General features: G+C 46.0%; 1 protein-coding gene and 1 pseudogene across 1 annotated transcript in view; both read left to right on the plus strand.

Annotated features, from left to right (window-relative positions):
- LOC127921195 (protein TsetseEP-like) overlaps positions 1-17,846 on the plus strand; it is a 48,986-nt gene extending 31,140 nt beyond the window's left edge. The window contains exon 3 of the mRNA XM_052504972.1: positions 17,528-17,846. Coding sequence (XP_052360932.1) covers positions 17,528-17,846 — 319 coding nt within the window. The remainder of the gene's footprint in view (positions 1-17,527) is intronic.
- LOC118379458 (IQ motif and SEC7 domain-containing protein 3-like) overlaps positions 17,837-21,940 on the plus strand; it is a 58,552-nt pseudogene continuing 54,448 nt past the window's right edge.

The following is a 21,940-nucleotide window of genomic DNA, read 5'->3' on the forward strand; positions in this document are numbered from 1 at the left end:
CTTTCAACGTGTGGATCACATCATGCATACAGTATAAGCCTAATGACCTTCATTCAACCTTCCTGTTGAAGACTGCCCATGACAATAGATTCTCAACTTCCCTTCCCCCATTTTCTGCACAATAGAATGTCCCACCCTTCATTGTGATTCCACACGGGAGAGTCCATCTGTTCCCAAGAGGGGTTCTGCATTGTTACTTAGGCTCTATTGATTTGTCGAGTATTGTCGTTGCTTAGTGAGTAGGTCTGACTCTTTGGTTGTGTACTTTGTGGTTATGGACCACGTTTTACCCTGCCTATCACATCTTCGGAGGATGTCATATCCAGATGACCAAATTGCCCCAACGAGTAGAATACGTCCTCTTGTCCTCTTTGACTGTGTCACAGGCCTTCATAAGACGTCATATTCAGATGGGAAGAAAATAACAAGGCAAACCGAATAGTGTCTCTGAATGTGACTCTCTCTGTCTCCCTCCTGATTTAAACATGTCTCTGCTGCTATGCCTTTGTCCGTTCCATGTCAGAGCTCAGAGAGATATGGTGGAGAATGAGCCGTTGGGCCCCAGAGGTTATATAACGTGCTCAGAGCTCCACCTGGTCTCACATGATAACTGCCTGCGGTGACTAGGACTGGGACTAGGAAAGATGCTACGTGGCTAAGCTAGATGACCTTCACCTTGTCTGAATGGAGAATGCGAAGAGAGAGTCAACTTGTCGTCTTGTATAGGGAACATTGTGATGATGAGAAGTCTGATCGATGTCTAAAGAGAGAAGGATAGACACGTTGTGGAATGACATTTTGCTGAACTCTGATCCTTCCAAAGAGATTTGTGATGGAATTAATTCCGTTCTAGATGGGATGGGCGCACGTACGCACACACAGCCCAACTCTCTCTCACATTCACACACACACGCGCACACACACACACTCGCTTCACCCCCCTAACCCCATCTCATCAACACTCAACATCATTGTCCAGCTGCTTAATTATTTTACCCACATCCTTTTACACCACAGCCTTTTCTGTGGACAAATCAATCTCACTGACATCATCAGAGCGGACGGAGGTGTCAACACTAAATGGGATACAGGATCCTGGGGTTAATGGCTAGATGGCTGTCTAACGTAATCAGGGTGGGTGTTGGTCTCTTGATTTATATGCTGAATGAATTGATCAGTGTCGCAGGCTGACTGAGCGCTTGGTGCAGGCCTCTAGTTACTAGTGTGGGTGCTGGGTATTTCATTACTGTAATGAGCTGTATCCATCAAATCAAAGATGGAGAATTGAAGCCACCTCTAGCCCAGCTTCACTGCACCTGACCTGGGTCGGGGAGTAGGGGGCTTGGAGATTGGAGCAGTGGAGGTGGTCTGTGGTTGGTCTATGTTTGGTTTATGGTGGTTTACTGTAAACACAGCATGTAACATTTTCAAAGGTTTTACTGATTTACAGATCATAAAAGGAAATCAGTCAATGTAAATACATTCATTAGGCCCTAATCTATGGATTTTACATGACTGGGGATACAGATATGCATCTGTTGGTCACAGATACCTTAACAGAAAAGGTAGGGGCCTGGATCATTAAACCAGTCAGTCAGTATCTGGTGTGATCCTTGTGACACGGGGCTGTGCATTATCATGCTGAAACAGGAGGTGATGGCAGAGGATGAATGTTACAACAATGGGCCTCACGGTATCTCTGTACATTGAAATGCAATTGTGTTCGTTGTCCGTAGCGTATGCCTGCCCATACCATAACCCCACCACCACCATGGGGCACTCTGTTCACAACATTGACATCAGCAAACCACTTGCCCACACAACGCCATACACGCTGTCTGCCATCTGCCCAATAGAGTTGAAATCGGGATTCATCCGTGAAGAGCACACTTTTGCAGCGTGACAGTGTCCATGAAGGTGAGCATTTGCCCACTGAAGTCGGTTACGACGCTGAACTGCTGTCAGGTTAAGTCCCTGGTGAGGATGATGAGCACGCAGATGAGCTTCCCTGAGACAGTTTCTGACAGTTCTTTGGTTGTTCAAACCCACAGTTTCATCAGCTGTCTGGGTAGCTTGTCTCAGACGATCCCGCAGATGAAGAAGCCAGATGTGGAGGTCCTGGGCTGGCATTGTTACACATGCTCTGCGGTTGTGAGTCCTGTTGGATGTATCGCCAAATCCTCTTAAACGATGTTGGAGGTGGCTCATGGTAGAGAAATGGACATTTAAAGTCTCTGGCAACAGCTCTGGGGGACATTCCTGCAGTCAGCATGCCAATTGCACACTCTCCTCAGATCTTGAGACATATGTGGCATTGTGTTGTGTGACAAAACTGCACATTTTAGAGTGGCCTTTATTGTCCCCAGCACAGGGTGTACCTGTGTAATGATCATGCTGTTTAATCAGCTTCTTGATATGCCACATCTGTCAGGTGGATGGATTACCTTGGCAAAGGAGAAATGCTCACTAAATTTGAGAGAAAAAGCTTTTTGTGCGGAATCTTATATTTCAGCTCCGACCCTCTGCTCTTCCATCTCCACTACCGCTGTGGGTATCCGATAGCCCAGGAAGGAGACCGCCTGCTGGAAGAAAAGGCACTTCTCCACCTTGGCGTACAGGCGATGCCCTATCAGCCTCTCCAATACGGACCTGACATGAGAGACATGTTGCTTGTGTGTAGTGGAGTACACCAAGATGTCATCTATGTACACCACTACACAGCGGCCCAACATGTCTCTAACCTTGTTAATGAAGGATAGAAACACCGGTGCAGGCCGTAGGGCATTACCCTGTATTCGTAGTGTCCGGTGCTGGTGCTGAAGGCTGTCTTCCATTCATCCCTCTCTCTGATGTGCACCAGTTTGTAGGCACTGTGTAAATCCAATTTGGTAAAGTGCTGAGCACCGTGCATCTGTTCGATCACAGTGGGTATGAGAGGCAGGGGATAACTGAATTGAACAGTTGCCTTATTCAGTGTCCGATAATCGATACACGGGTGGAGACCTCCGTCCTTCTTCTTCACGAAAAAGAAGGTGGAGGAGGCCGGAGAGGTGGATGGACGGAGGAATCCTAGGGCCAGAGCCTCCTGGACGTAGACCTCCATGGCTTCGGTCTCTGCATGCGAGAGAGGGTAGATGTGCCCCCGCGGGAAGGTAGAACCAGGCAGTAGGTTGAGTGCAGTCCCATGGCTGATGAGTCTTCGAAAAAGCCATCTGTAGGTCCCGGTACTCCTCCGGGATAGGGACGTGGGTGGCCTGGTCCGGATTTTTCACGCAGGTGGCACAGATAGACACCTCCCCTGACACTCCTACGACCAACCTAACAACCTCCTCTCTGTCCACGATATCCTGGCGTTATGCAACTGTAACCAGGGGAAACCTAAAACTACGGAGTGTGCAGGAGAGTCTAAGATGAGGAAAGTGATGCGTTCGTGGTGGTTGTGAAGAACTGTGAGGGAAGCCTGCAGCTGGCATACGGTCCGGATCACCTCGTCCATGGCAACCTGGAGGTGCTCCAGGCACGAGTCGTGGTGGTGGAGCATCTCTCCTATATCAGAGAGGTTGGGATGTCCTGCTGCTTCCTGTCCTCTTGGGTCGGTCATTCTATCACAGGTGTAGAGAATAGTAGCCAGGAGGCAGTAGCAGATTTTACTGAATGTATTTAAGCACCATAGATGAAAGTGGGACGAAACCCAAACGCTGATGTGCTCAAAATATATCTTCATAAACAGAAAGGCAAAGGGCGAACCCAAAGTGCAAAATATAAAGTACTCAGGAAATAGTGGGGGAGATTCCTCTCAGGAAAACAATTAACATTACGATGACGACAAAGACAAATGGCAGAGGGAGTATATATACAGTGATAGAGTGGGGATTGGAACCAGGTGTGTGTAATGATGACGAGACAAGTCCGGGGTGATGAGTGAAGGGCGTTCGTCAGCAGTAGGTTCGGCAGCAGCTAGAAGGCCAGCGATGACGAACGCTTGAGATGGACAGGAGGGGGAGCCAAAGCGAAGGCTGGTGTGACCAACACTTTACGTGCTGCGTAAAGGTGTGGTGTTTCAGAAAGAGAACACCCATGCAGTCAGATACATCTGGGTGAACTGTCTCATTTTTACATTGTGTGTGTTTCAGTGTTTTTTTTTGTATTGTGTGGTTTTGTATGTGTGTCATGTCTGTCATTGTCTCTGTGAGAGAGTGCGTGTCTCTGTTGTGTGTGTTTGTGTGTGTGTGTGTGTTGTCAAGGGGTTTGTGAATAATTGCGTGCTGATCCAGCTCAGATGGCGTGAGTGTGACAGCTGTTTGGATTGGGCTTTTTGTCACTGGCAGCTTGCCGTAGTCATTCATCTCCTGGGTGCTTGCTTTCTCTCTCTCACTCAATATGTATTTCTCTCCATCCCTCTCTCTTTCACTCTTTCTCTCTCATTCTTAATGCACCATGTTTTACAGTCACACATTCAACACGTCTCCTCTCCAGGCAACATGTAGCCACCCACGTGCACCTCACCTCCACCCTTTCAGACCCCATGTAACCCACCTAGAACCCAGTGCCTTACCCCTTTCCTAGCTGACTTGGTTTGACCGAAAATGACAGTCCTCCAGTCAAAGCTATTTACGGAACGGACCATTTCATGTTCAACAGGGTTGATTAGTGGTGGTGGTATTAGCGATTTGTAAGGTCTCTTGTCAGAATGTTAATGGCTGATTTGGCTGTAAATTAGAGGTTAATGGAGGGTCAAATCACAGATTAAATAAGACTTCCCTTGACCTTGTGATTAGAGAGAGGAAGGTCGTTGTTTAATACTCTGTGTTTTTTGATGATATTACATTTAATGATATTCAACATCTAAAATATAAAGTGACCTTATGGATTTTAATATATTGTACAATCCAAAGGGATGAGATGACCCTTACAGAATCTAAATTGTACTGATGTATTTCTGATAGCATGACTGTGCAGAATCTGTATTGATGCATTTCTGATAGCATGACTGTGCAGAATCTAAAGCAGTATTGATGCATTTCTGATAGCATGACTGTGCAGAATCTAAAGCGTATTGATGCATTTCTGATAGCATGACTGTGCAGCAGAATCTAAATGACGTGCAGAATTGATGCATTTCTGCAGATAGCATGACTGTGAAGAATCTAGGTGATCGCTGACTATGATTTGTGCACCACCACAAAATAATCCTCCTTTTTCACCTGTTGGAGCTGTGACTATATGCATCGATTGACCTTTGACCTGAAAGGGGGATAGAAAGGTGAAGGTAGTTTACGTTGTTTTGTGGTTAGTCGTGTTGCAGGACAAGTTTCTCTTGTGCTGTTGACAGGGAGAAGAATACGTCAGTTGAGACAGGTAGCTGATGTTCAACTGCAGCTTAATGTATCTTATTACAGATACCGTAGAGCCTGTTATGCCACCGAGCTCTGTGCATCACACACACACAGTATGAGGGATGTCCCACTGTTGCAATGTTTAACACCACCATTAACAAACCACCATTTTCACATAAATCCCAAGAACAGCCTGCGTGGCACGAAGTCATGCTTCTTTCTGCACCAGTCATACTGAGAAATAGTGGCTGATGTATGAGGCCTACTCTTCTTTCTGCACCAAAGGGGGAGATAAATATGATTATTTATGCGGATTCAGCCAGTAACTGGTCTTTGTCCTTGTGTTCTGCCTGATGAACTGATTAATGTTCGATTCATGAGCTGGAAGAGGAGGATGAGGTGGGGAATCAGGGGAGGAGGAGGAGGAGGAGGAGGAGGAGGAGGAGGAGAGGGGGAAGAGGCAAATCAGTGGAGGAGGAGAGGGTGACGGGAGCAGAGGAGAGGGTGAAGGGAGCAGAGGAGGAGGAGGGGAATCAGGGGAGGAGGAGGAGGAGAGGTTGAAGGGAGCAGATGAGGAGGAGGGGAATCAGGAGAGGAGGAGGAGGAGGAGAGGGTGAAGGGAGCAGAGGAGGAGGAGGGGAATCGGAGGAGGAGGAGAGGTTGAAGGGAGCAGATGAGGAGGAGGGGAATCAGGGGAGGAGGAGGAGGAGGAGGAGGAGGGGGAATCAGAGGGGAGGAGGAGGAGAGGTTGAAGGGAGCAGATGAGGAGGAGGGGAATCAGGGAGGAGGAGGAGGAGGAGGAGGAGGAGGAGGAATCAGAGGAAGGAGGAGGAGGAGAGGTTGAAGGGAGCAGATGAGGAGGAGGGGAATCAGGGGGAGGAGGAGGAGGAGAGGGGAATCAGAAGGGAGGAGGAGGAGGAGGAGGAGGGAGCAGATGAGGAGGAGGGGAATCAGGAGGAGGAGGAGAGGGTGAAGGGAGCAGAGGAGGAGGAGGAGGAATCAGAGGAGGAGGAGGAGGAGAGGTTGAAGGGAGCAGATGAGGAGGAGGGGAATCAGGGGAGGAGGAGGAGGAGAGGAGGAAGGGAATCAGAGGAGGAGGAGGGAAGGAGGAGGAGGAGAGGTTGAAGGGAGCAGATGAGGAGGAGGGGAATCAGGGGAGGAGGAGGGAGGGTGAAGGGAGCAGAGAGGGAGGAAGGGAATCAGGGGAGGAGGAGGAGGAGGGGAGGAGGAGGGGAATCAGGGGAGGAGGAGGAGGAGAGGTTGAAGGGAGCAGATGAGGAGGAGGGGAATCAGGGGGGAGGAGGGAGGAGGAGGAGGGGAAGGGAGCAGGGGAGGAGAGGAGGAGGGGAATCAGGAGGAGGAGGAGGAGGAGAGTGTGAAGGGAGCAGATGAGGAGGAGGGGAATCAGAGGAGGAGGAGGAGGAGAGTGTGAAGGGAGCAGAGGAGGAGGGGAATCAGAGGAGGAGGAGGAGGAGAGGGTGAAGGGAGCATAGGAGGAGGTGGAGGAAAAGGAAGAAGAAGAGGGTGCTAGAAATCTGAAAAGAAAGCAATAAGAGAGCGGATAGAGAGGAGGGTTGTTATAGAGTCAAGGAGTTCGGGTTGAACATATTAGATTTCCTCATAAGGTATATGTGGTGTACACTAGCTATGGTAAGGTATAGGTGGAGTACACTAGCTATGGTAAGGTATAGGTGGAGTACACTAGCTATGGTAAGGTATAGGTGGAGTACACTAGCTATGGTAAGGTATAGGTGGAGTACACTAGCTACAGTAAGTTATAGGTGGTGTACACTAGCTATGGTAAGGTATAGGTGGAGTACACTAGCTACAATAAGGTATAGGTGGTGTACACTAGCTATGGTAAGGTATAGGTGGAGTACACTAGCTACAGTAAGGTATAGGTGGTGTACACTAGCTACAGTACAGTAAGGTACAGGTGGTGTACACTAGCTACAGGTGGTGTACACTAGCTACCGTAAGGTACAGGTGGTGTACACTAGCTACAGTACAGTAAGGTATAGGTGGTGTACACTAGCTACAGTACAGTAAAGTATAGGTGGTGTACACTAGCTACAGTAAGGTATAGGTGGTGTACACTAGCTACAGTAAGGTATAGGTGGTGTACACTAGCTACAGTACAGTATAGGTGGTGAACACTAGCTACAGTACAGTAAGGTATAGGTGGTGTACACTAGCTACAGTACAGTAAGGTATAGGTGGTGTACACTAGCTACAGTACAGTAAAGTATAGGTGGTGTACACTAGCTACAGTACAGTACAAAGTACAGGTGGTGTACACTAGCTACAGTAAGGTATAGGTGGTGTACACTAGCTACAGTAAAGGTATAGGTGGTGTACACTAGCTACAGTATAGGTGGTGTACACTAGTACAGGTGGTGAACACTAGCTACAGTACAGTAAGGTACAGGTGGTGTACACTAGCTACAGTACAGTAAGGTATAGGTGGTGTACACTAGCTACAGTACAGTAAGGTACAGGTGGTGTACACTAGCTACAGTACAGTAAGGTATAGGTGGTGTACACTAGCTACAGTACAGTAAAGTATAGGTGGTGTACACTAGCTACAGTAAGGTATAGGTGGTGTACACTAGCTACAGTACAGTAAGGTATAGGTGGTGTACACTAGCTACAGTAAAGTATAGGTGGTGTACACTAGCTACAGTACAGTAAGGTATAGGTGGTGTACACTAGCTACAGTAAAGTATAGGAGGTGTACACGAGCTACAGTACAGTAAGTTATAGGTGGTGTACACTAGCTACAGTAAGCAAACTGTAAACTGGGCACAGCATCACAACAAGAAACAAACAACACTTTTATTTTTTTGGGCTCAGGCATGGATTTAGCATACGTGGGGGGGGGGGCTAATTTGCCATCCATACAGTATTGCTGAGGTGGCTTTCAAAAGGTCGCCCTTTTTCTGTGTCTCCATGGTGATGATCCCATCTGGGATGTGAACCCTGAAACCCTCTGGTCATGAGCCCAGATATCTAATCCATCTCTGTTGGTTGTTTGCTGCTGATGACACTGCAGAAACTGAGTTGTTTATAGTAGCGATATCAGCGAAGAAGGAAGAACGTCAAAGTGACCTAACTGTCGTCAGGGAAACATTCAGGTTCAGAATTCTCTCTCAGGGGGGTGTCATGACTAAAATCCTTCTCATATGAATCTGACAAAACAGGACGGGAGCGAAACAGCGTGCTACCACAACACACTAGGACACAGGGGGCTCTTTAGCATCAAATCGAGATGGCCGCGGGACCTAGTGAGCTCTGGGACTGCCTTCTGTGTACCATGAAGTGTTTAGAGTTGAAGGTTTCTCTAAAAGAGATTCTAGACTCATAGGGCCTCATCCCTACTCAAACACTCTAGGAAGAAAAAAAAAAGAATTTTGAATGAATTAATAATCATTATGTTTAGTTTTTGAGCCCGCGATGCCTGAAGCGTGAGAGTAGTTAATGTTTCACACTGTGGGAGTGTGAGGGGGGGGGGGGTCATTAAAGAGATTGTTCTCTCTCCTTCGGCAGGGAACTGGTGTGTCACAATACGGGGGCAACGGGGAAACAGCAGGGAGGCCTGTGCATGCTAACACACACACACAGAGAGAGAAACACACACACACACAAATCTACAACCACATGCGCACACACAGAAATATATATACAGAATTACACTCACACAAATACACACACACACTTACAGTAATATATGACTCACACACATGACAACCATACGCAGACAGGCACGCACGCACGCACGCACGCACGCACGCACACACACACACACACACACACACACACACACACACACACACACACACACACACACACACACACACACACACACACACACACACACACACACACACACACACACACAAACCACACACATCACACACCCTGCAACACACACACAGAAAGCCACAGGACATCACATCCCTTTAAAAACACATCATTTTGCGTGTGTCAAACATACTAAAACGCTCTGCATGCATGGTGCCATGAAAACAAGGAGCATATAAGCTGAAACTTCCCTTTAATGCAGCAACAGCAGTATACAGTAAAGTCAGCGAAGAGGATGGACAATGCAGTAGATAAACCCCAACCCTGGGTAGCCAACACTTTGATGTCACCATGAAGGAAACTGCTGCAACACTATTGCAGCTAACCAAACACAATGCAGACAAGCAACCATCAACCAACCTGCCTTTAACAGGCCCGGTCGCCTCACGTAGCGCAGGCGTTAGCGGTCACTGTTGAGCGCGAACCGTCAGTACTGTAATTACATCCTAATGGCAATGCAACGGAGGCTGGCTGCACTTGTCTGTCTCCTGGCAGAGAGAGAGAAAAAGGGAAGTGAGAGAGAAATGGAAGAGGGAAAGAGATAGAGAAGATAAGGAAAGAGAGGAGAGAGCATGAGAGAGAAGAAGAGAAAAGAGAGAGGGGGGGGGGGTTAGAGAGGAGTTAGAGAGAGAGAGAGAGAGAGAGAGAGAGAGAGAGAGAGAGAGAGAGAGAGAGAGAGAGAGAGAGAGAGAGAGAGAGAGAGAGGGAAGAGTGAGTGTCAGGCAACAGCCAAGGCCTGGCTCTGCCCCGTCAGTCACCCTGACACCTGGAACCACTCAATCTCCTTAGCCCACAATGGAGGGAGAGAGATGGAAGAGGGGGCAGGGAACATGATGGATATGGCAGTGGAGGCTGGTGACTTGAACAATTGAGGAGGATGGGAGACCTACGGTGTAGGCATGGAATCCATGGAGACAACAAAGTGTGTTTCAAAAATCGTCAAAGCCTAATTATTTTAACCTAAAGCATTTAATAAAGACATGTATAGTACACTATTATGGGGAATGGAGATGAGAGGGCTACTTGCAGTGTTGGGAAGGGATCACAGCAGTGATTAAATGAGAGTATGAGGTGTTCAGAGGCTGTTCAGAGGCTTGACTTCAGTGCAGGACAGGATTTGTCTGGGAAGACAAAAAGCAATAACACAACACATTATACAGTTAGACAAAAGACCTAAGAATGAGTTAGTGTGAGCAAAGAGTCAAATCATTGATGTGTAATAATGTGTTTGTGTATGTGTATGTGATTGACTCTACGTACAGAAATGAGAGAAAATTGATAGGGGTTCTCACAGTGCTTGGAGAGGAAACATTCAATGTGCCAGTGGATGAGCGGCACATGAGACTTGGCTTCAGTTCATGTCAGGAGAGAGTTGACAATGGTAGTGGAGTGGAGTCGCCTCTTAATAAGTGAACAGGAGGGGACTTGGCTGTAAATACAAATAGCAGATATATATATATATGCCATTTAGCAGACGCTTTTATCCAAAGCGACTTACAGTCATGTGTGCATACATTCTACGTGTGGGTGGTCCCGGGGATCGAACCCACTACCCTGGCGTTACAAGCGCCATGCTCTACCAACTGAGCTACAGAAGGACCAGATACATTCCATTACAGCTGTGCCGTTGTAGGTTTGAACAACAAGCTTCTCCATGAAGTTAAACTCAGACATTTCAACATTCACAGTTAAACACAGACTGCACATCTCGCCCACTTCACACATCAAAGTTGCCCAAGAAACGTCCCTGAATAAATTCCTCATCCACGTACCTGACAATAACTGACAACTGCAATCAGACTGGTGGCACCATAGGTCCCTGAGTGGGGGGGCGGGGGCAATTTTTACCCCCTGGGGCCTGGAGTTTTTCCTTATCTGTTAACTTATTTAGGAAAACTCTGGACCCTATAAGGTATGACAGTGATTCATCAACGGTAAAAGGTTTTATAAGGGCTATGATGGGTTTTTCTTAATCAGGTCACATGAATGAAAACCCTGTCAAACTGCAGCAACCTTATACTTATATGATATGAATTACATTTAGAGGAGATGAGGAGAGGGATTCCCTCTACCCAGATCAGAGACAACAACTGACAGACAATAGAACTCACAGGGCTGAGCTTGCTTTCTGCATGTTGGCATCATACAGGCCTATGCAACTGTAGGCCTTATAAAACATTTACTCACATCTGTCATCACTATTATGTTGACTGATTAATTCCAGTTAATCATTTTGGGTTGAAAACATATAGGCAGCCTAGCCAGTCCAATTTTGAATATAAAACCAATTTGATCACATTCACATTTTCTCCTGACACACAAATGGACTATACATACATAACGTTACCAATCAGTTACCCTGACCAGATGGACAGGGCACATCGGCTGTATGCAGCTGCTGTTATTAGTAGCCTACAGTTGATCAGACTGAAAAATCATGAATTCTCTGATCCTAATCCTATGATCAGATGGACAACATGTCAGTTCATATTGCAAAAGCGGAGGTCATCCTCCGGAAGTAGTCATGATTAGAGGTCGACCGATTATCATTTTTCAATACCGATACCGAATATTGGGGATCCAAAAAAAAGCCGATACCGATTAATCGGCCGATTATTATTTTTTGTTGTTTTTGTAATAATGACAATTACAACAATACTGAATGAACACTTATTTTAACTCAATATAATACATCATAAAATCAATTTAGCCTCAAATAAAATGAAACATGTTAAATTTGGTTTAAATAATGCAAAAACAAAGTGTTGGAGAAGAAAGTAAAAGTGCAATATGTGCCATGTAAAAAAGTTTAGGTTCCTTGCTCAGAACATGAGAACATATGAAAGCTGGTGGTTCCTTTTAACAGGAGTCTTCAATATTCCCAGGTAAGAAGTTTTAGGTTGTAGTTATTATAGGAATTATAGGACAATTTCTATCTATAAGATTTGTATTTCATATACCTTTGACTATTGGATGTTCTTATAGGCACTTTAGTATTGCCAGTGTAACAGTATAACTTCCGTCCCTCTCCTCGCCCCTACCTGGGCTCGAACCAGGAACACATCGACAACAGCCACCTTCGAAGGAGCATTACCCATCGCTCCACAAAGCCACGGCCCTTGCAGAGCAAGGGGAACAACCACTCCAAGTCTCATAGCGAGTGACGTTTGAAACGCTATTAGCGCGCACCCCGCTAACAAGGCAGTTAACCCACCGTTCCTAGGCCGTCATTGAAAATAAGAATGTGTTCTTAACTGACTTGCCTAGTTAAATAAAGGATAAATAAAGGCATAAAAATATATATATTTTTAAATAATAAAAAATTGGCCAAATCGGTGTCCAAAAATACAGATTTCCAATTGTTATGAAAACTTGAAATCGGCCCTAATTAATCGGCCATTCCGATTAATCGGTCGACCTCTAGTCATGATTACCATATATAGGTGTATGGAAGGAGGTGAGGCCTACGAGCCTCCTAGGTTTTGTATTGAAGTCAATGTACCCAGAGGAGGACAGAAGCTAGCTGGCTACACCATGGTGCTACCCCAGAGAGTGCTGTTGAAGTTACTTTTGACCATTGCAAAACAGTGTGTTTTAATTAATTATTTGGTGACATATGAATATATTTAGTATAGTTTTATCTAAAAATGATAACTTTTTTGTTTTTTTGTTTCACTATTTAAAAAAAATGAAATTTCACTGAGGAGGATGGAGGGAGGGGAAGGAAGGGAAGGGGGACAGAGGCAAGTGGAGAGAGAGAGAGAGACGAGGGGGACAGGGAGCATTATATATTTGGAGGGAGGGAGGGAGAGAGCTAAGAGGAGAGATGGATTATTAAGGAGAGAAAGAGTAGGTAAAGAGGTAAAGATATAGTAGTGGAGGTGAAGAGGGAGTAGAATAGTTTCATATGCAAGCAAACACCTCTGTCTCACTGTGTGATCTTCTGTTCGTCCGTAGCTGCATGGCATCGACATACATTGTCTGTTTGCTCAACACCTGTCTGTCCTGTTCCCCCTGTAAACTGTATCGCCCCTGTTGTATACACTATAGTCCCTCCATGTCCTTCCTCTGTTACTCTGTTTCTTTATATATCAATATGCCATATCAATGATCATCAGAAGTACTTTTCTTACTCTTTGAGGGGCCGAACAACAGGAAAGAGAGATTGGATTCGTCACGACAACAAAAGACAACAGAAAAACAGGGAAACTCTTCTAGCAAGAATATAACTCCCTGTCTCGGGCAGGATGTATTTTTACCCCGAAAGCTCAAGCACACCTGCTGAGTGCCGAGGCGCCCAGGCTTTATTTTCCATCCATTATTCATACTCCAGCTCCATTATGAGAACACGTCCTGTCCTTATGAAGATACTCTCTGTCTGCCTCACAAGCTGTTCAGTGAAAATGCAGAGCTGTTGTAGAGACCTACAGTATGTGAGGAACAAAGGAAAACAGAATGGGATTTTGTTGGCAATGCACTGTGCATAGATCGTGTGGGTAAAATGTGTTCGGGTGAATGCATTGGCGAGGAAGAGGTCCGCAAACATTGGAACAGTGAAGAAGTAAGCAAGTGCACTGTGCTGTATGCAGACATACATAGACACACATGCATCATACATTTATACACACACACACACACACACACACACACACACACACACACACACACGCACACACACACGCACGCACGCACGCACGCACGCACGCACGCACACACACACACACACACACACACACACACACACACACACACACACACACACACACACACACACACACAGACAGACATGACACACATGACACACATGACACAGCACTCAAGTCCCCCCTCTCTGTGTTCATTTTCTTCATCTCTGAGGTTTGGGTGAATTAGCTAGATTTTTCCATCTTGCTTTGATGATGATGCGGCACCACAGTATGCTGTTTTGACTGCAGCTCTGTATTCGCTGCAGAGCCCTGTTTTAGCACCCTCGGGGGGAATCTCCTCTTCCAGTACTCGATTGCGGCGCTGCATATGTTTTGCTGAAATGTTCAGATTTTTTGCTCACTACGGTCACAGCCAAGAGGAAATGCGATCGCTCCAAAACATGGCCTGAATTCTCAAGATTTCAGAGACATTCAGGGGTCATTCTGCAGCGCTGTTTTAATAGTGCATTAAACAAGAGCTTTTAAGCAGAGAGTGTTGTGAAACCCCAGGATGGATTCCACCATTTTAAAGGACATTATACTGGACAGTAATAAAGACGCACGCACGCGCACACACACACACACACACACACACACACACACACACACACACACACACACACACACACACACACACACACACACACACACACACACACACACACACACACACACACACACACACACACACACACACACACACACACACACACACACACATATATATACAACACATCCCTGCAGTACTGCGGAGCACCAAGGACACATGCCTTTAACACATGCCTGTGTGTGTCTACCTAAGCATACCAAAATCTATCTTCCTCACTCTCTTTATATTTTTCTCTCTTTCTCTTGCTCTCTTTCATGTGTCCATGAAAACTCCTCAAGTTCTTGAAACTGTCGACCGTAGAGCTACGAAAACGAAGAACCAAACGTAGCACAGAATTCTCTCCGAAAGAACCGAATCATGTGGTTCAGTTCCATAACACCTCTCTCCGAAAGAACCGAATCATGTGGTTCAGTTCCATTAAACTTCTCTCCGAAAGAACCGAATCATGTGGTTCAGTTCCATTAAACTTCTCTCCAAAAGAACTGAATCATGTGGTTCAGTTCCATTAAACTTCTCTCCAAAAGAACCGAATCATGTGGTTCAGTTCCATTAAACTTCTCTCCAAAAGAACTGAATCATGTGGTTCAGTTCCATTAAACTTCTCTCCGAAAGAACTGAATCATGTGGTTCAGTTCCATTAAACTTCTCTCCGAAAGAACTGAATCATGTGGTTCAGTTCCATTAAACTTCTCTCCGAAAGAACTGAATCATGTGGTTCAGTTCCATTAAACTTCTCTCCAAAAGAACTGAATCATGTGGTTCAGTTCCATTAAACTTCTCTCCGAAAGAACTGAATCATGTGGTTCAGTTCCATTAAACTTCTCTCCGAAAGAACTGAATCATGTGGTTCAGTTCCATTAAACTTCTCTCCGAAAGAACTGAATCATGTGGTTCAGTTCCATTAAACTTCTCTCCGAAAGAACTGAATCATGTGGTTCAGTTCCATAAAACTCCTCTCAGAGTTGAAACCGGGGAAATGAAGGCCGTGTCATATATCAATCATCATCTGGCCTGACGTAGATCTAGAACACTAAAGTGGCTCATCAACTCAGATAAAGACATGAAAAGCTGCCACGATGGAGTTCACGCTTAGTCACTTTCCCTCAGAAATGTAGGCCGACCTATAAAAGTTTTATCAAGAGAACACTAACAATTCTTTGTCTTGCATTCACACTCCCATAGAAACATACTTTATGTTACATCTAAGTTATTATTTTTCTCATACTCACCATGGATTTGTGTTTTTCTATCAGAGGACAAGACATGTTTTATTGGTAGTTCCCGACAGACTGGCTCGTTACTTGTTGTGGCTCACACATTGGACATTGGAGAACCAGTAATATTGTGTAGTGGCGAGAGTGCTGTGATCAGTCTGTCAGTTTCAGAGATGTGATAGGAGATTGTCTGTCAGCAACACTGGGGTTCTGGGCTCCACTATGGGGCAGTGAGAGGCTTTATCAGGCCTTGGCGATTCAGAGAGAGCGAGAGAGAGATTGAGGTTTAGAAAGTAAGGAGGGAGGGGTGTGGAGAGAGAGAGAGGGTGTATAAAGAGAGGAAGGAGACTAGTGGGAGAAGGACGGGGGAGAGCACAAGAAGGAGGTGAGGGAAAGAGAGAGAGAGAGAGAGAGGCGTCACAACAGACCCGGGTTCGATCCCAGGCTGAGTCGCAGCCGGCCGCAACTGGGAGACTCATGAGGCGGCGCACAATTGGCCCAGCTTCATCCGGGTTAGGGGTGGGTTTGGCCAGCTGGGATGTCCTTGTCCTATCGCGCTCTAGTGACTCCTTGTGGCGGACTGGGCACATGCACGCTGACTTCGTTCGCCAGTTGTACGCTGTTTCCTCCTACACATTGGTGAGATTGGCTTCCGAGTTAAGCGAGCAGTGTGTCAACAAGCAGTGCGGCTTGGCAGGGTCGTGTTTTGGAAGACGCATGGCTCTCGACCTTCAACTCTCCCAAGTCCGTACGGGTGTTGCAGCCATGGGACTGTAACTACCAATTGGATATCATGAAATTGGGGAGAAAAAGGGTTAAAAAGTAAACTTTTTTTAAAAAGAAAGATTAGACAGCATTTGAGAGATGAGAGAGGAAGGGGAAGAACAGAGTGATGGTCATACAGAAACGGCCAGCAGAGTAGAGAGGAAGTGGGGAGGAGCAACAGAGTAAGACAGAGAGCCTCATGGTCCCAGAGTAATATCAGACACTAGCCACCCCGCTGACAGCTGAGTCCCCACTCTGTCAGTCACTCCATCAAACACTGTGAAAGTCCCAGAGTCCCCAACAACACAACAGTAGCTACAGTATGCTGTGGTCCTGTGTACAGTGCAATGCCCACGGCAAATCACACTTCACGGACATCCCCATTCCCTTTCTAAAAGCCAACACACACACATGCTTGTACGCACACACACTATCACGGGTGCACACATGCACACACGTGCTATCCCACACTTGCTAATGCAAGCACACACACACACACACACACACACACACACACACACACACACACACACACACACACACACACACACACACACACACACACACACACACACACACACACACACACACACACACACACACACACACACACACCTCAGGCTGCCCCTGTGAAGGCAGTCTAGGCCTGTACTTACCCTGTAGCTGCATGACTGTATCCCATGTCTGTGTGTCGCTGTCGGATTCCCCCAAAGCTGTTCTTCGTGTGTCCTCATAATAACTCCTCTGTGTGGTGTTGATGCAGTGTGTCTGTCCTCTTTTGAATACTGAAACTGAAATGCACTGTGGTCGTATAGTGTCCTCTGTTCTGTGCTTGTGCTGTCTATACCGGACAGCCTCCGCTGACACAGAGACAAACTGACAGACTCCTGTTCTTCTGACCCTGCACACACCTCGTATCACCAGAGACACAGAGAGAGATTCACACAGAGGTCAAACCCCCTACTACGACCCAGCCAGCCAGCCTGGAGAAGAGGTCAAAGGTCAGCCAGCAGGAAGCAGAACCCTCACTCTGCCGTTTTCTCCTCCTTTCTGCAGCGACGACCTTCCTCCAGACTCACCCTCAGGTGAGGAGGGAAAGAGAGAGGGAGAAGGGGAGCTCCAGCCCCAGGTCCAACCCCAGCAGACTGAGCTCCAAGCCCAGCCCCAACCTGAACCCCAGCCTCAGCCTAAACCCGAGGGCACGAGTGTGGGCGAAACACAGCAGGAGGTCACCCCCGCAGCCTCCCGCTCACCAAGCGGAGGGGAACTCGAGCAGGAGGAGGGAGAACGAGGAGATAAGGAGGAGGAGGAGATAAAGCAGAAAGAGGTGGTGGATTCGCAGCAGGAGCAGCAACATGAGGGGAGGCAGCAGTAGAGGCTGAGGTGGAGGAGGAGGAGGATGGGGCAGAGGCCCGGGGGAGCGACGGGGAGGAGGGCCAGCCTGCACCACACAGCTTCCCCCATGAGGGTGCAGCGCAACGGGGCCTGCTCGCACTCCGCCACCTCCGACTACGAGCTCTCGCTCGACCTCAAAAACAAGCAGGTAGGGTGTGTGGGGGTGGGGGGGAACGGTGTGATATGGGCGGGGGTAGGGGAGAGGGGGGCTCGGCTTGGGTTGTACTGTATGTCTTGTGGTCTTTGTGGTCGTTTGTTGAGGTTCTGTCTGAGGTCAAGGCTGTTTGTTTTGTCTGTTGAGGCTGTTGTTGATTTGGTTCATCTGGGATTGTTTGTTTGTTATGGCTGTTTTTTTGTGGATTGGCCTCGGCTGGCAGTTGATTGACATTATTTGCCTTTGAAGTTGGCTCTGCAGGTGTTCTTAGGGTGTTTTGGGTTGTTGAGTCTTTCGCTCTTCTTCATTAACATGAGTCATCATCATCATCATCATCATCATCGCCACTGTCATTTTCACCTTCATTGACATTACATGGCTTTTGTCTTTTGAACAGATGTGGAACAGTGACCTTCTACTGAGGCGGTGTGTGTTCTGTTCTCACAGTACCTTCCTCTGCTGTGTGGCATCTTGCTGTTTAACGAATGGCTCACACTGTGTGTCTAAGTGTCTGGGAGGTTTTTAAATGGAACACATTTAGTTGCTTCCCACCGACTCTTTCTCTCACTCACACAATCACACATTCTCTTGTGTAAATGATACATCGTCATGGTAACAGAATTAAGTAATATTCCCGATGGTGGTTGTGCTGTTTGCATGGACTAAACTCATGTCTTCTCTCCTGCTCTGTTTGTCTTATGTTGTTTTCACCTTAACATCATATGTTCAGAGTTGCCATATTGTCTAGACTAGAAACTCTACTGTACATGTAGTAAGTGTTCAGGAAATCATCCATGTGTGATGGCCCTGCTAACATACAGAGACCCATCTCCCTGTTCTGTGTCTCACATCTCATTTACATGGTGTGTGTGTGTATGTGGGCGTCTGTTTGTCAACTCCGTGTGTGTATGTGTGCCTGTGCATGCATGTGTGTGTGTTGTGTGTGTGTGTGTTCTCATCATCCCATTCATCTGAGACGTTGGATTCATCAGACACTCATCTGCATATGAGGGGCCTTGACACTGCATATGAGGGGCCTTGACACTGCATATGAGGGGCCTTGACACTGCATTGAGGGGCTTAACCACCCCATTCCCATCCCGTCCACTGACCTTCAACCAGGTAACCTTTCCATTCCCCATCTCATCCACTGACCTTCAACCAGGTAACCTTTCCATTCCCATTCCATCCACTGACCTTCAACCAGGTAACTTTTCCATTCCCATTCCGTCCACTGACCTTCAACCAGGTAACCTTTCCATTCCCATTCCATCCACTGACCTTCAACCAGGTAACTTTTCCATTCCCATTCCGTCCACTGACCTTCAACCAGGTAACCTTTCCATTCCCATTCCATCCACTGACCTTCAACCAGGTAACTTTTCCATTCCCATTCCGTCCACTGACCTTCAACCAGGTAACTTTTCCATTCCCATTCCGTCCACTGACCTTCAACCAGGTAACCTTTCCATTCCCATTCCATCCACTGACCTTCAACCAGGTAAGGTAACCTTTCCATTCCTATTCCGTCCACTGACCTTCAACCAGGTAAGACAACCTTTCCATTTCCAGCTCTCACACAGATCATCAGTCACACCTCAAGACCAGAGAAAGAGAAAAGAGAGAGAAACTTGTGAGCGAACAGTGTAGTTCTCAAGGTGTAAAAACAACAACTTGCTGAACCATATACAGTGCCTTCATTTACGTGTTAGTCATTTATCAGACACTCTTATCCTCTTAACGCGAAGTTATCCTCTTAGCGCGAAGTTATCCTCTTTGCGCGAAGATCGCTAGCGGGATCAAATTCAACAAAATCCGGTGAAATCGGAGCGCACCAAATTCAAAATACAAAATCGTAAAATATTAAACATTCATGAAAATACAAATGTCATACATGATTCTTTAGCTTAGAACCTTGGTAATCTAACTGCGTTGTCAGATTTCAAAAATGCTTTACGGCGAAAGCATAGCATTTGATTGTCTGAGGACAGAGCCCCATGTCAACATATCTTTCAAACCAGCACTAGCAACACAAAATCATAAATAGCGATAAAATAAATCACTTACCTTTGGAGATATTTCTCTGGTTGCAATCCCAAGGGTCCCAGCTACACAATGAATGGTCGTTTTGTTCAATAAAGTCCTTCTTTATATCCCAAAAACGAATTCAATAATCCAGTCTTTCAACATGCATACAAAGGATTCCAAAATGTTACCAGCAAAGTTTGTCCAAACTATGTTTTTATTAATTGTCTAATATCTAAATAAAGGATAATATTTCAGACGGAGAATAGTATGTTCAATAGCAAAGGAAAAGAACGAAGAGTGCGCCCACATTCACGCTTGAAAAAATAATACTTTTGCCCTGGTGCTCAACTTGGAACGACAACAAATATTTAATTTAAAAATAAATAAAAAGTCTTAAACCTTGTATAAAGACTGTTGACATCTAGTGGAAACCATAGGAACTGCAGTCTGGGAGGCGAACATAAGATCTTTCAATAGCATTGGAAGTCATTCCAAGCTCAACATTGTTTTTTACGGATCAATTTTCCTCAGGTCTTCGCCTGCTATATCAGTTCTGTTATACTGACAGACATTTTTTAAACAGTTTTAAACAATCCTACCAATTATATGCATATCCTAGCTTCTGGGCCTGAGGAACAGGCAGTTTACTTTGGGCACGTCAGACAGGTGGAAATTCAGGAAACTAGCCTTACTCACAGAGAGGTTAACCAGAGCGACTTACAGTTAGTCGCCCTAATTCACCCCTTATCACCCTCATCCTCTCCCTATTTCAACCCTACTCTCCCTCATCCTCACCCCTATTTCACCCCTTGTCACCCTCATCCTCACTCCTGTTTCACCCATTATCTCCATCATCCTCACCCCTATTTCAACACTACTCTTCCTCATCGTCACCACTATTTCACCCCTTATCACCCTCATCCTCACCCCTATTTCACCCCTTATCTCTCTTACACTAACCTCTAGTCCTGATTAAGATTTAAACCCCCCCACCTCGTCACTCTTTTAATCTCTCTTTTAAAGAAGATCTCCTTCACTGCCTCCCTCTCTGTGTGTCAGGATTGCTTCACATGTCTGATGTGTTAGATTGATCTTCTGTCCGGAGAGAGAAACTCCAGATGAGGTTTCCTTTCACAGCCTACGGGTGGGGACGATACATGGACGATACCTTGAGGCTGTTTATACAGGTGAAGTCGGAAGCTTACATACACTTAGCTTGTAGTTATTAAAACTCATTTTTCAACCACTCCACAAATTTCTTGTTAACAAACTATAGTTTTGGCAAGTCGGTTAGGACATCTACTTTGTGCATGACAAAAGTCATTTTTCCAACAATTGTTTACAGACAGATTATTTCACTTATAATTCACTGTATCATAATTCCAGTGGGTCAGAAGTCTGCATACACTAAGTTGACTGTGCCTTTAAACAGCATGGAAAATTCCAGAAAATGGTGTCATGGCTTTTTCTGATAGGCTAATTGACATCATTTGAGTCAATTGGAGGTGTACCTGGATATGTATTTCAAGGCCTACCTTCAAACTCAGTGTCTCTTTGCTTGACATCATGGGAAAATGAAAAGAAATCAGCCAAGACCTCAGGAAAAAAATTGTAGACCTCCACAAGTCTGGTTCATCCTTGGGAGCTAGAGATGAATGTACTTTGGTGCGAAATGTGCAAATCAATCCAGAGCAACAGGAAAGTACCTTGTGAAGATGCTGGATGAAACATGTACAAAAGTATCTATATCCACAGTAAAACGAGTCCTATATTGACATAACCTGAAAGGCCGCTCAGCTTGGAAGAAGCCACTGTTCCAAAAACCGCCATAAGAAAGCCAGAATACGGTTTGCAACTGCACATGGGGACAAAGATCGTATTTTTGGAGATAT

The sequence above is a fragment of the Oncorhynchus keta genome, unplaced genomic scaffold, assembly GCF_023373465.1.
Source record: "Oncorhynchus keta strain PuntledgeMale-10-30-2019 unplaced genomic scaffold, Oket_V2 Un_contig_21660_pilon_pilon, whole genome shotgun sequence".
In the NCBI taxonomy this organism is placed as follows: Eukaryota; Metazoa; Chordata; class Actinopteri; order Salmoniformes; family Salmonidae; genus Oncorhynchus; species Oncorhynchus keta.